Genomic DNA, 16,320 nt, shown 5'->3' with positions numbered 1-16,320 from the left:
ATGGATGGACAAGGTAAGAATCGTTATAGAGACTACTGTTACACAGTTTCGTTGATGACATTTTAAAGTATCTATGCAGTAATACTAGTACCTGCATTCTGCGCCACTTGGTTGTGAAAATGTACACAAAAGCAGGAAGCTACAGTAAATCATTAATACACGGTGGCGACAGTGTCCTGATTTCAGTTTTAGGACAAAGGGGGGGGGGTGAAAGGAAAGTACGTATCCTCTCTTCCACAACAGCAAAATCAAATTTAAAAGATACTAAAGTTTACATTAAAAAAACAAAATTAATGAAAGCAAAGCAATCTAACATGATCAGGACAAAGTATAGGTGCGCTTGAAATCATTTATATTAATATGGATTCGGTATTGTGTATTTTTCTCTAATTCTGAAATAAATAGAAAGACAGAGTATCGAGTTGCAGACATACAAGTACCTACAATAGTCACTGCAGTACATATTGAGATATGAAGGCTATAGCGTTTCCTTGATAAATAAAATTGCGCTAGGAAATGACAGAAAATTTGTACGAGAGGGAGATATCAAAATCACCTGCTGGTGGGGACTGGTTAGACGATGGTTATTTAATTCTCCAAGTATGATATTGTTTATTCATCTTTACGCCACAGGCCAAAATGACAATTATATATAATTTAATGAAAAACAGAATACAGTATAACAGGTTGTAAAATGTCGTCAAAACTTATCAATACAACATAACAAGCAATATCAGACGTTCATTTAAACTTGTTGTCTTAAATCCATAGCTTTATAAACAAATTTACTAAGATTCCACAACACAGTTGTAGAATTAAAGCTCAGCAAATTATAGAATTTATTTAATTCTGAAATGAAATGAAAGACAGTCTCTTGAGTAGACATACAGTGATCGTGGGTGTTATTGCCATGCAATGCTCATAATTCATTAGAATGAGATAAATGACGTGACAGATAAGAGAACATAGTAAACAATAGTTACAATCACCTGACCCGGATGCAATACATATCTGATTCTAAAATGAAAGAACATCTTTGTTTGACAAGCAATCCATTGTCCGACTATAAAGCTATACCATATCTTGGATTTAGAATGTAATAATTTTGTGTCCAGCGAAAGCAAACAAAAAAACTAAATGACAGAAATGTATAGATGTCACAGTGTGATAATGGCCTGCCGTATATTTAAGTTGGGACAGTGCGCTTAATTCTGTTTGTATTATAGGGCGTAACAGTGGTGTATATAATCACGTGTGAAAAAATATTTGACAAGTGTATCCTCCAGTTTAAACTTTTTAGGGAGTCCTTCTAATGGAGTAGGTGCAAGTAATAATATAACCACAAGCTTCAGTGTCACTGTAGATTTTATAAGTTGTGCAGTAAATGTGTTTTTGTGTCTGTGTGCACGGATAAAGGTTTGACGCACAATTACCTTATTATATGAAGGACATTTACTGTTGAAATATGTATTCCACGATACTGTGATCCTATCCCAGATATAGCAATTGACGTTAAATACTTGGGAAATGCTCAATTTCTAATGATATGACATAACTTTAAAGGAATTATTTCAGTATAGTGTGTGTGGTTGACAATATTTTCTAATTATTACACAGACGAAGATTTTGGTCAAAGAGCGCCTCCACTGATTAAATTGATAAAGGACATTCTTGACAAGTACCCAGAGGGAGGGCAGATAATAAAGGTAAGAATTAATGTCTGTTCAAACATTGTCTACGTCAGAGAAATATGTCGACCATACCAAGATGGGTTTCTGAAAGGTATGCCTTTCCAATGTGATTTTATATCTCTTCCCCTTAGTCCTCTAAACAAAAACACAACCTCGACTTTAACGGCAATTCCTATGTAAACTTGATTTCAAAATAAAGTAGAACCGTGTCAATAAATTATTACAAACTACGGAACAATATTTTCACTTCAAATGAATGACAATTGTTTAATTTCTGTATTTTCTCTAAAAATTGTAGAAATTCACGTTCTTAAATTCGTTACTGTAGGAGTTGATTCAAAATGCTGATGATGCTAGAGCTACAGAGGTGAAATTGTTATTGGATACTTCACAACATGGTACAGACACACTACTTAGACCGAGTTTAGCAGATTACCAAGGTGCAGCTTTATATTGCTACAACGATGGTGTCTTCACGCCAGAAGACTGGGAGGGTATCCAGGCTGTACAACAGAGTGTTAAGAAGGATGATCCTATGCGGGTTGGTCGTTTTGGCCTTGGATTTGTCTCTGTCTATCACATCACAGGTAATTGCGGGTCCTTGTCTCCTTTGTGCATTTTTTCAAAGCTTTAGCAGTAGTGTGAATATGAGAGTTTGAGTCTGTCTGTCTGTCTGTCTGTCTGTCTGTCTGTCTGTCTGACCAGTTGAAATTCACTTCAACAATCTAGGTAATTTTATTAATGTAAGTGAATACTGAAAGCTCTCGTGTTCATTCGTTGCTTTTGATGAATTATTTCTAGATTTACCAACAATAATGAGCGCTGACAAAATAGCATTCCTAGATCCCTTCGAAAGACATTTTAGAGATTCAAACACAAGAACTGGGAAGGCCATTCGACTTGATCACAAAATAATGACACGTTACAAAGACCAATTCTCACCATTCACCAACGTTCTTGGAATTGGGGAAGAGCATTTCGCCAACAGTTACTTTGATGGAACTTTGTTTCGATTCCCCCTTCGTCAAACTCCTTCGCCTGAACTGTCATCAACCGTTTTTACTCCAGAAAGGGTAAAGGAGCTCTACCAGTCATTTCAAGAAGATGGAGATGTAGTTCTCTTGTTTTTAAACCATGTTAGACAGGTTAGCCTCTATGAACGGACAAGATCTGGAGAAGAGAAACTGATATTTGAAGTCACAAAAACTGAGGAAGACATGGATAGTAAAAGGGAATTCTTAGGAGATTTGGAATCCAAAGTTAATCCTCTACCATATGTCAACAACCGAAGCATAGTAACTTCAGTGCTTGAAGGACAGATGATTAAATCCATGAAAAGGAATTGGCTTGTCCTGAACAATGTCTTTGATGTCTCTGGTAGGTTAAAAGAGTTAGCAGAAGAACTCAAGTTGCTTCCATGGATTGGATTAGCAATGGCACGTGAAGAAAAGGTGTTACAAAATATCAATGGGAGGATCTTTTGTTTTCTCCCTTTGCCTCCAAGCAAAGAAAGCACCACTGGTTTACCAATTCATGTTCATGGATATTTTGGTTTAAGTGACAACCGGAGAAGCTTAAAGTGGCCAGCAGCAGACCAAAAGCATGACCATACAGCTGAATGGAATCAGTGTTTGGTTGAAGAACTACTACCAAAGGCGTACTCCATGTTAATTGTACATGCTGTTCAGCAATCGATATCGCCTGATGATGTTTACAATGCATGGCCAACTATTGAAAACCTCGAACCCCACTGGGGAGATTTTATCCCAGTATTCGTTAATGAAGTTCTTAAAGAAGAAGTATTCTTTACCAATGCAAGGGGTGGCAAATGGATTTCATTACAGAATGCTCTACTGGATGTGTTGATTGAAGAACACCATTGTCCATATGACCAATACCGAAGTGTGATCAATTACTTTATACATTGTGGGCAGCCAGTGGTTACTGTGCCTGAAAATGTTCGGGAGTGTATTCTTAAAAGTGGAAGGAATCTAAAAAAGGTATCCCCTTCTTTACTCAGGGAATGTGTGCGACACTTTGAAGTGAAAACCTGCACAACACTGATGAAAACACATCTCCTAGAATACTGTCTACATGATGAAAACTTTCACGACCTCAAAGAAGTTCCATTACTTCCAGTAAGACAAAATAAATTCATCAAATTTTCTACTGAGACAAACATACCACCCGTGCTCCTCCCACCATCACGTCATCCCGAGATTCTTATTCCAGGAGATAGTAAATTTTTCCATTTCATAAGTTCCAAACTTCCAGCGAGTTTAGATGAGAAATTGAAAGCGATAGCAGCAAATAAAATATGCCAAGTGAGGGATATGACAGAAAATGATGTAATACGCTTTTTGCCAGAAATGTTCCCACAAGAATGGTTAAGAACAACAAGTGCTGTTTTTGAATGGACACCAGGCTTACAAGGTCATCCAACAGAAGATTGGTTATTGGTATTTTGGACGTGGTTGCAAGAGAAATTTCCAAAAAGTATTGAAATGTTTCGTGATCTACCCATAATTCCAATTCATACCTTTCATTCACCATCTATCGCGAGAAAACAGCTCCTGAAGCTGAATTGTAGCATTCCTGCAATTTTTGCTAACACTCTGGAGGCGGACGTTCGTGAGTGCCTTAGAAATATCGGAGTTGTTTTGTTGTCTTCAGATGTACAATACTTACATCATTCTGAGTTAGGAAGATACATACAGAAGCCAACACCAGAGGGTGTGATGAAAGTTCTCATGAAGATACATTATCCAAGATTGGCACAACTGCAAAGAGCCTCTGCAAAACAATTGTGCAGCTTGCGTCATGTTCTAGGGCAGTTAAATACACATAGCATATCATCTGACAATAAGGATGTTCTTTGTCAGTTACCCATCTTTGAAGTTGTAGCTGAGAGTGGTAATGGGCTTGGAACTTTAACAAATCTTGGGAGTAAATGGGAGAGAAAGCCAGTAGCATCATTAAGGATGACATCACAATTTCCTAATGGTATTCGATTCAGAAAAGTGTTTGTTAAAGGTGACGATATTGACTCTCAGTGCCTTTTGGCAATTCTAGGTGCTAAGCATATGAAGCTTTCAGAAGTGTTCACGCTACATGTTTTACCAGATATCAAAACAAGGTTTTATGAATCCAAAGAAATTGATGCTGTTATGGTGTGGGTACTCAGTCGATATCAAACTTTGGTTGCAGAGGACACAAGGTTTGCAGACAGTATTAAACACCTACCTTTCATCAAGAAGACAGATTCCTCAAGGGTTGCTCCTAATGTGGTATTTGATCCTGCAAAAAAAGCTCTAAAGGATTTGTTTCAAGGTGAAGATGTTTTCCCAACATATCCATACAATGATACTGGTATATTGATGGTACTCCGTCAGATTGGTCTCAGGCAAGCAGCTGATGTGACATCCGGCGACCTTCTGAAAACTGCAACTGCATTAAGAAACACAGCAACTGGTGGAAATGCAAATGTTGGAAAAGCCAGGGCTTTGCTAGACTTTATCAATACTCACACATCATTGCTATCACATATCGTCGAAGGTAAACCTTTGGTACAACATTTAAATCACATGGAGTGGATCCCTAGATTATGCAATAAACCTGAGAACTATCCAATAATAGCACCTTGGTATGAAGATGCTAAACAGCTATATCGCCCTTGTGATGTCTTTCCTCTGGCACATGCATACTTGGTTGGTGCAGTGAAACCTGTGTTTCAATGCAATTTGTCCGAAGACCTAACTATCCATTTTGATAACAACCCATCTCTGAAGATACTACTTAGGCAGCTAGATGCAATTGTCTCTGCATGGAGAAAAGGGGGTTGGGTGGCTGATAGAGCACATGCTAATCATATAGAAGAAATGGTTACCATCTTGTATTCAAGGTTAGATAGTGTAAAGCAACAGTCTGCATCTGGGACTCAGAATGAAATCGAAAAGCTGATGTCCGGAGGCCATTTCCCCTGGATTTGGATTGGAAATGATTTTAAATGTCCCAGGGAAATTGCTATCAATATAAACTTTGCATTTGATGTAAAGCCACATCTGTTCGAGCTTCCACAGCATCTTCTCCACCTTACCAGGTTTTTTGTATCATATGGAGTGCAAAAAGAAATTGGTAATGAAGATGCAGTATATGTCATGGAGAGAGTCAAAGCAAATAGTTGTAAAAGAAATTCTGCTCGAGATCGTGAGTTATGTATTAACATTTTACGCTGGATCACAAGAAATGGAGAAGAGGTAGATGCAGAATTCAAAGATCAATTGCTAGTGCCAATTCAAACTGATGGTGATACGCTGGAGTTTGCATATTGCTATGAGTGCACATATTGTGATGATACAAGATTATTAAAAGAAGCATGTGAAGAACACATAAAGATTGTTGATGATGGAATTGCAAGAAAGACAGCAGAGCTATTGGGCATTAAGTCACTGAGCCACACATTAGCTAAACCAGAGCCATTAGGCTTTGAGTTCGAGCAAATTGGTCCCCATGAACCGTTGACTACTCGCTTGAAGAATATACTGAGTGAGTACACTGAGGGCGTGAGCATCTTCAAAGAACTTATTCAGAATGCAGATGATGCAGGTGCCACAGAAGTAAAATTCCTAATCGATTGGAGAGCTAATACTAATTATCAAAGGAAACTTTTCTCGAGAGAGATGCAAACATGCCAAGGCCCAGCCCTTTGGGCTTACAACAATGCAGTTTTCACAGATAAAGATTTCGAAAACATCAACAGACTTGCAGGAGCAACTAAACTGTCAGATACAAACAAGATTGGACGATTTGGTCTCGGATTTAACTCTGTGTACCATTTAACTGATGTGCCAAGCTTCATTTCGAGACACTTCCTTGTTATGTTTGATCCTCACATGACACACATGCCAGATTTCATCGAAGACAAGACAAAGCCTGGTATTAGGTTGAACTTTCGGGATAACAAAAGGGTCTTGAGGATGTATTCTGACCAGTTCCAGACATACAATGGTATCTTTGGTTGTAATATCATGAATGGGTGTGATTATAATGCAACCTTATTCAGATTACCCCTTCGCTCAGAGAAAGCGGCTAACCAAAGTCTGATATCTAACACTGTATATACAAAGGAGAGAATGGAGGAGCTCATTGGTAATTTGAAGAAGCATGCAAACTCGCTACTGGTCTTTACTCAACATGTATCGAGTGTATCAGTACTTGAACGGATCGATGAATGCCATGATATTCTTTTCAAGATTGACACTGAAGGAATGAAAATAATACACTCACCTGAAGCTGACTTCACTGTCATCAGACAAAACCTAAAGAAAGGAACAGAATATCTCAATAACATCCATGCCAAGAAAAGAGTACAACCAGAAGTATCTGTATACCTTTTAAGCAGTTCTTGTACCACTTACAGACAAGGGGGAAAAGCAAACAGTCAAAAGCAGGAATGGGCCGTAAGCTCATGTGTGTCCAATGGTAAAGCTTTACACCTTGCTTTGTCAGAAAAGGGGCGCAAAGCTGGCCTTGTGCCATGTGGAGATGTTGCTGTAAAATTAACTAGGAAATCTTCATTGGGGCATTCCTTGATTGCTACCAGGGGAGAGGCTTTCTGCTATTTACCTTTGCACATATCGACTGATTTGCCTATTCATATAAATGGAGGCTTTTCATTGGACGCAAGTCGACATAACATCAGGAAACATGTTTCATCTGACTTGGAGAAGTCAGTTGAAGTGGAATGGAATGAGGTTCTAATGCAGGACGTCATCAGTAAAGCCTACGTTTGTCTCCTTGAAAAGCTATTGATGAGTGGTATACTGGCTGATAACAATGACATATACTCATTATGGCCCAGGATGAATAAGGCAGATGAAGCCTCATTTACAGAAGTTACGAGAGGATTTTACCAGCGAGTAATTGGAGATGTTGAAAAATACAATGTGCCAAGAGTACTTATCCAAGAGCCATACATTTACGGTGAAAGATTCTTGACTTTAGACTCAGCAAGAGTATTAGAGCCAATCATAGAAGAAGAAAACCCGACTCTTGCTGACTGTGCTCGATATGTCCTCAACGATCACTTCATCAATACCAATAACAGAACTGCAGTTCTGTGTGAAGATATTCTCCACACAATTGAGACTCTCGGCCGTCGTGAGGTAATTGATGAAGTAACTATTACTGAAGAAATGTTGTATGTTGAACATGTTTTCCCTAAACTCTCAGAACTAGAGTGTCATGAACGAGATGAGTTTATCCTTCATATTCTCACTAATAAGCGTCTGAGAACAAAGAATTACATTCAGATATTATTTCAGCAATATCCTACCATACCAACTTCACCCCAGGGTGAGTATCTCTCAAGACCCTCAGACTTAGTAGATCCAACAGCACCAATACTTGCTGAACTCTTTGATGAAGAAGATGAGAGATTCCCTTATGGTATAAAATATAAACAAAGTACGGTATTGGATAAGTTGAACAAACTTGGAATGGCAAGAACAAAACTGGATTGGAAAGATGTGCTGGAGATAACAGAATCCATACTACCATTATATGGAATGAATAAATTAAAGGCTTTACAACGTGTGCAGAATTTGATTAAATACCTGGATGAGCTACATGGTAAATGTACAGAAAGCCAAAGAAGTGCAGTTAGCATAATACCATTTCTCCCAGTGTTAGGGAAACCAAACAAGTACCCCCCTCCATGGTATGAGGCATCTCAAAAGATTCTTGCTCCGTGTATGCTGTACAAAAGTGAATATCAAAACCTGGTGGGGACAGTGAAACCAGTCCTGAATGATGAGTTACCAAATAATGGTGGCTGTGGTAAAGTGCCATTGCGAATTGCAAGATTACTCAAACTTGATAAAACACCTGATATGCAGATTGTTCTCGAACAACTTTCAAACATCATAGACTACCGACATACATCAACAACACATACTACAACAAAGGAGGTCTGCAATGGTATATACAGTTTTCTGCAAAGCAACCTCACAACCAAAACCTTCAACTATGGTGGTTATAATGATATTAGTGATAGTAAATCACTCAAAAAACTTCTCAGCTTTTCAAGGCCTTTCCTCCTAGTTGATGGGACATTTGTCTATCCAAAACAACTTTGCCTTAATTGGGAACAGAATTTTCCACCCTACTTGTACCGCATACCGGAGATTTTGAAGAGATTCATTCCACTTCTGAAAGCATGTGGAGTAAAGGAGCAATTTGAAGTAAAGGATTTGGCAACAGCTATACAGAAACTCAAAACTAGGAAAGATGGTGCGCCACTAAAACAGTTTGAACTTGACAAGGTTTGTGATTTACTTCAAAAAGTTTCCAAAATGAGCGGGTACTATAATTATGATGAATTATTCATACCAGATGAACAATGTATCCTCCAACATCCAAATCAGCTTGCATATAATGATGCACCATGGATTGAGATAAGATCGCCAGACCTAAAATTCATCCATGGATCTATCAGTCGACAACTCGCACTGCAATTAGGTGTCAAGCCTTTAAGATCAAAGCAACTCGGTAGTTACTCGACCTCAGAGGGTTTTTTCATAGGAGAGGACTTTGGACAACACGAATCACTGACTAATAGACTCAAAGGAATTCTTAACGACTACCCATTTGGTATTGATATCATGAAGGAGTTGGTGCAGAATGCTGATGATGCAAAAGCCACACTGATACACTTCATCTACGATAAGAGAAATCATCAAGCTGCAAAAGTGTTTAAGAGAGATTGGAGAGACCTTCATGGTCCTGCTTTATGTGTCTACAATGATAAACCATTTACAAAGAAAGACATAGAAGGAATACAAAAATTGGGGGTTGGTGGTAAACGAGACAGTTCTGAAACTACTGGGCAGTATGGTATTGGATTCAATGCAGTTTACCATTTGACAGACTGTCCATCCTTCATTACTGATGATACCGATCTTGTGGTTTTGGACCCACATGCAAAGTATGTACCAGGGGCTACTAGACATTATCCGGGAAGGAGGATAAAAGTTGAGGACCTAGCAAGCGATTTTCCTGATGTTGTTCCCCCTTACCTGGGTAACTTTCTCAAACTGAAAGGAGCGACCATCTTTCGTCTACCTCTACGTACAGAAAGTATAGCTCAGACGTCGGAGATTTCAAACAATGTATGTGATGAAAAAACTATGATGGATTTGATGACGTCATTCAAAGATGAGATGCAGCACATTCTGCTTTTCCTAAATCACTTACAAACAGTCAAAGTTTCGAAAATTTCTGAAGATGGTAAGATGGTATCTGTGTTCAATGTTACAGCTGATATCAGTGATGATACAAGAGAGCAACGGAAGCTTTTTTCAGACATGACACTTTCAGCAGCTGCTTTGATGAAGGAGGGTCCCAAAATGATATGGAAGATACCTGAACAAACTGTTACCTACAAATTGAATATAACTGATTCAAACAATATGTACTACTCATGGTTGGTTACTCAGAAACTTGGATTTCCAGGATTGACCACCAAGATGGACATTTCACAGTCATGCTTCAGAGACCAGATTAAGTATGTTCTCCCCAAAGGTGGTTTAGCTGTTCTTATTACGAGATCTTTGCCTGCATATACCTTATCAAAACTTTGTTCAAAAGCATTCTGCTTTCTTCCTCTACCAATCAATACAGGGCTGGCATTTTGCATAAATGGTCACTTTGCCCTTGGTACAGATCGAAGACATCTTTGGAAAGATGGAAGTCGGAAACAATGGAATGACTACATCATCGAGCATGTAATAGCACCAGCTGTTATTAACAGCTTAGAGGCCTTGAAATGCATCATAACAAGCAGGTGTGCAACAAGAAGTCAATTGATAGAGATCTATAAGTCTATGTTCCCAAACCTAAATACAGTGCACACAGAATGGAGATTTCTAGCACAGTGTATTTACAGACATATATGGAGTGCAAATGTACAGCTCATACCTGTGATTAGACCAATTAGGGACGTTACTGATGATGGTAGATGTCGAACATCACAGAAACAGACACTACAGTGGTTCTTTGCCAAAGATGTTTTCTTTGATACACTTCCATTGGAGACAGATAATAATGGTGATGTTGAATCACTGCAGTTTATTCTGCGAGAAATAGGATTTCCAGTCACTGCACTTCCAGGGGTAATCATCAACCACTTTGGGTCATCAAGCTTGGCTGAACATTATGATGTTAAGTGCATTACTCCTGAGAATGTCATACAGTTCTTGCGCAGATTCACCTCACCTGGTTCTTTAGTTAGCAGTGGATTTTACAATCTGTCACGTATACTCAAAGTGTTAAACTACTGTCTCAAATCAACAGATGTCAACCTCCATGACGTGCCACTTTGTGTGACATCAGACAGAATCCTGAAGATATTTGACAAAGACAATCCAGTTTATGCAACAAAATTTGCATCACTCATTCCTCAACTCAATCACAAGTTTCTTCATGAATACTTGCTATCAGTTCTACAAGATAAAGTAACATCAAGCAGTACTCTGAAATCATTTGGACTTCACGATCTGAACTCAAACTTACACATGGTATTACTACATGGGTGGAAGAACACTAGAACATACATTGAATGGCATCCATCGGTAGACCAGCAGCCATCCACACAGTGGCTCAAGACCCTGTGGCATTTTTTCCATGCACGACAGTACTATGGTGAAACTATCTCATCAGTTAAAGAATGGCCAGTCCTTCCTACAACAGGGCACTATCTGGTGCCTCTTTCTTTGGGAAAAACTGTTTTAGACCTAAAGTGTTCATCTATGATAACGGAATCGGTTGATAATACCATACGTATTTTACAGATGCTTAATTGTCCAATACTTGATTATGATGCCATTACAAGTACAAAACTCACAACAGAAGATGTCTTTCAGCTTGTGAAAAGCCATGTTGCAAACCCCAATTGTCGAACTGATGTTCTAGAAGTCCTCTACTATCGTTTCAACTCTAACAAGACGGGACATTGGTTAACATCAAACGACTGTTCTACCTTGCTTGAGTATTTCCAAGAAGATATTAGTAAAATACGCCAAGACCCTGGGTATATTCATAAACTCAAAAGTCTCCCAGTATATGCCACAATATTCAAAACATTAACATCTGTCCAATCCTTTGAAACATGTTACATTCTGAGCAGTGGCATTCCAAGTGTTGAAAGAGACACGTGGACAGGAAGATATGATTGTACATTTCTGAAAGAGCAGCAGGAATTGTCGAAATTATACAAAGTTCTGCCCATTGAAAAATCCACAGAAGCTGATGTTTACGTTAAATTTATCTTACCGTGTTTTGAAGATTTCAGCGATGAAGGTCGTATTCGACACCTTGAATATATCAGAGATAAACTACAGCCATATTATTATGGTGACAATGGCAATCTCTCTAGACTTCTTAAGGACCTCAAGTTTATTCCTTGTCTATTTGACGACTCACAACTGTTCCCTGCTTGTGAATTCTGTGACCATCAGAATGAAGTATTTCACGAATTCATGCCTTACGATTCATTCCCAACAAGACCTTATGATGAGAAAGAATGGTTACCTTTCTTAAAAATATGTGGTCTACAATATCAAGTTACTGGAGAACAATTTTTGCAGTTCGCTGACGAGGTTATGGGTATGAAAGACTTTGACAAGGATAAAGCTGTATCACAGGCGAAACTTTTGATAAATCATCTGATGAAGCATCCTTACAATGAGGACATTCTCAATCAGATTTCATCGTTAGACTTTGTACCAACACAGCAACCAGATATAGATCTCCTCACAATCTGCCCACAGAGATATGATTCGGAAGACGACTTTTCAAGTTACTCTGAGATGATACCGTGTGACAAGTCAAACTTGATTTGGACAGCAGTACCAATACTTCCACATTGGGCTTATCCAAACACAAGATATGGGCAATTCACAACTACAGAGGTAATAAGGGGACTCAAAATACAAACAACTCCTCGCCTGGATTCAGTACTAATACATTGTAAGAATTTATCTGAAGTTGTTGCTGAGAAGAATACTATTGATTTTGAGAACACCGCATCACAAAACTTGTTTTGTGTGATAATGAAGGAAATATACGACTTCATGATGAAAACGTGTCTTCAATATCAGAAAACTCATTGTATGTGCTCAGGAAAGACCAAAGAGACTGTTTGTTCAAACTGCACAAGAGTCCATGCAGCCCTTCATACAGTACCAATGGTAGTTGTTGATGATGGTAATGCTATGGTCAGAGCCTGTCAAATATTTTCAAACTGCCCTTGTTCAATGGAACCATATTTGTACAAATTACCAATAAAACTTGGTCAGTATGTCGATTTATTCCAACTACTCGGTGCTCAAGATAGTTCATCACCAACACAGTTTGCGGTTGGTCTTGAAGAAATGTACCATACCCATGGTTCTACAAATTTGACTGGAAATGAACTTGCTACTGCTGAAGATGCATGCAAGGGTCTTTTCTCTGGACTTGAGAATAAAGGTAGTTTGATTACAAAACAGTCAGATTGTGTTGGAAAACCTGGTTCCCTGCCTTACATTTCAACCCTGTATCTTCTTGACAGCAGGAAGCAGCTGCATCCTTCAACTGAGATGGTATTCAATGATTTGGGAATTGAGGGCAAAAGATTGGGTGAATTCAAATGTGCTTTCTTGATGGAACTTTCCACGTTTGAATTGAACACCCATCCCAAGCGTCTGATTGAATGTTTACAAGAGGAGTTCAAGCCGAAGATGTTGAGCAGCATGTTCCGTGAAGAAGTAGCAGATTTGTCACCTTGTAATCATCACCAACCTTGTCAGTATCAAGATGGTCTGACTACTCTCTTCTCATCTGATTCTTTTGTGCAGGATGTCCTTTCGTTAATGGTGAAGAATAATAGGGATTTGACGTTCGCAACGAAACGACTTGTAAAGAACCTGAAAAATGTGAAAATCCGATGTTTATCATGTTTACAACTGAATGTTGTGAATGTACAAAGTAATTCAGTCATTCCAGAAAGCAGAATTAAAGTCCCGGTGCATATACGAGTAGAGGCAGAAACCAGTTACACATTATACTTAGACCACACAGAGTGTATATCTGGTAAAATATATGGAGCAGTCACTAAAATGGTGTGCAAGGTGGTGCTGTTGGGAAGTGCAGATGTAATACAAATAGACATACGAGATCTTCTAGAGCTCAAGGTGACTTCTCCAGTTTCCTACGAACTACAAGTGGGGGGCCATTCAGAGCTATCATTAGCAACACACCAGCCACCCATGGTTGGATCAAGAATTCCCCAAAATGAAGTACAATTTCTTGACCAAGATCCTGGTAATATCTTCTATGAGAATGAATATGTTGGATTCATTCAAGATACTGGTTCTGATGAACCGATGTACATCTTTGCGAAGGTCATCCAGGAGGTCAGATTGCTTGATTCTGAGTCGGATGAAACGTGTCCCAATTACCAACGTTTATATGTAGTAGATACTGGTAAAGATGAAAACATCGTCATTTCTTCACTTCACATGTATAAGATAATAAAGGCAGAAAATGGTGATCCTCTGGTTTCACTAGAAAGAATATCATCATCTACCTCACCTGAGAAGAGAGATTTGGATGAAGTTTTCAGTGAAGTATCTGAATTCTTAGAAGCCATTTGGTCTGATAGCTCAATCCCAGAGGAAGAGTATAAGATTGCGATAAAGCGGTTGTACCTGAAATGGCATCCTGATAAAAATTCAGGGGATGAAGAATTTGCAACTGAAGTGTTTAAACATCTGAAAAATGAACTCGATAGACTCGAAAATAGAGGACCTATAAGTAAAGGAACAAGGCGTCATAGGAGTGGCTCTCGAAGGCAAAGCAGCAGCCATTACTATTCAAGGAGTACTGGCCATGGTGTAAAGAGGAGTTCTGGTGTAAAGAGAAGTGGATATTCAAATTCATATGAATACTGGGATAAAGAAGCTAGCCAGTGCTTCCAGCATTCACATAGAAGTGGAGATTCGACATCATTAACATATACTGATGGACAATCGACAGATGTAAGGGTCGCTTTGACTGGCCCAATGCCTACAGAGGGGAAACGATGGTTGCGCCAAGCAAGAGTCGACCTATTTTCAGCCGAAAAAGACTTGGGTGGAAAAGTGTCTTCGTATGAGTGGGTCTGTTTTAAATGTCAACAAGCAACAGAGAAAGCGCTCAAAGGTGGCCTGTATGCTGTTCAAGGACATGTACGAAACCCCAGGGTTCACTGCATCTTGACACTTGCTTCAAACCTATCAGGGCATTGCAGGTCATCATCAGATCTGATCACTAATGCAAGATCCCTTCGCAGTTTGAAATGTGACCACTTACATCCCCGATATCCTGATATGTATGGTGGATCACGAATACCGAATGATGTCTACACTTTGGAGATGGCAACAGCTGCACTGGAACATGCAAAGGAGATTGTCAGAGAGGTAGACATACTTATAGACGAATATATGAAATGAAAATCATACCTGGGGAAAGGTGCGTATATATCAATTCTCAGTCATAAAAATTATAAATGAGATACCTGTTTTATGAGAGTACAAAAGTACATCAACTACTTGAATTGTTACACTACATTCTATGAGTGTATTAATAAAAAATAAAAAACCAGCTGTGTAACCAGTAAGAACGACACTGTTTATAATACCGCCAGTGTATTTTGAATCGTAACTGTGAACAGATTGAACCTAAAATATGTGACCATATTTTTCGCCTTTCAAATTTAAACTCTCCTAGTACAACATATTTATTGGGCTACTATCATGTTTTCATTTACTTGTTGAGATTGATGGGGTCAGCAAGTACAAAGTAAAATTTATATCAACAAAATTTCACATTTCGGATTGTTAATTAATGTAACCATTATAAGGTAACCTTTTCCCACATTTAGGTGCAGTGAAAGTTTATATCATGGCATTGGCTGCTTTTGATGGTGACTATGTCCTGGTATCTGATTGGTCTGAAAATTAACATAACAGCCACTGGTACTGATGTATTTATCAGCATGAAGACCGTGCACAATGAACATAAAGCAGTTATAAGTTGTGAAATAACAGTCATGACTTTTTGTTTGAAGGTTAATTGTATTTTTATGGGACGTAAGCTGATGAACTTAGCCTTGTTATCCATGAACAACTCGACATGGTTTATTATACATGTACTAAAATGTCGGGAAAAAAACTGTTATGTGGTCAACTGTTACTGACAACACTAGTATAGAAGGCGATGTTATGCCATCAAAGGCATTATATTACATTACATTACATTACATTACGATAGTTTTATAGCAGTATTTAATCGAGGAAAGAAAAAAATTAGAAACTCGGCTTGTGCTACATTCATTATTAATTTTAAACACAAAAAAAATTTAATAATTATGTGATTGTGTTGTTTTCAGATAATACTTGTGTTCAGTACTACAGTATACGTTGCAATGTTCAGATAGTTTGCAGCAACCGAGCATGAAAATTATTTCGGGGGGGGGGGGGGGGGGGTTACGCTGTTTTGTCTTACGACCAGATTCTAAGTAGATTCAGGACCCTGGTAATAGTTCATTATG

The 16,320-nt window shown here is 38.5% G+C and overlaps 1 protein-coding gene across 1 annotated transcript; it reads left to right on the top strand.

Moving 5' to 3' along the window:
• On the top strand, positions 1-15,220 carry LOC144435102 (sacsin-like). The gene is made up of 4 exons (XM_078123664.1): positions 1-13; positions 1,618-1,706; positions 2,020-2,278; positions 2,493-15,220. The coding sequence occupies exons 1-4, from the start codon at positions 1-3 to the stop codon at positions 15,218-15,220; spliced, it is 13,089 nt and encodes a 4,362-aa protein (XP_077979790.1).
• The last annotated feature ends 1,100 nt before the right edge of the window (positions 15,221-16,320 follow it).

The sequence above is a fragment of the Glandiceps talaboti genome, chromosome 1, assembly GCF_964340395.1.
Source record: "Glandiceps talaboti chromosome 1, keGlaTala1.1, whole genome shotgun sequence".
Taxonomy (NCBI): Eukaryota; Metazoa; Hemichordata; class Enteropneusta; family Spengelidae; genus Glandiceps; species Glandiceps talaboti.
Note: the sequence above shows the minus strand (reverse complement) of the source record. Positions and strands in the feature narration are given on the sequence as shown.

What these genes read in the sequence shown, in the direction of transcription:
- LOC144435102 (XM_078123664.1), top strand. An exon ending in AGGGAGGGCAGATAATAAAG is followed by an intron (nt 1,707 to 2,019) that starts GTAAGAATTAAT and finishes TCGTTACTGTAG; the next exon opens with GAGTTGATTCAAAATGCTGA. An exon ending in CTCTGTCTATCACATCACAG is followed by an intron (nt 2,279 to 2,492) that starts GTAATTGCGGGT and finishes AATTATTTCTAG; the next exon opens with ATTTACCAACAATAATGAGC.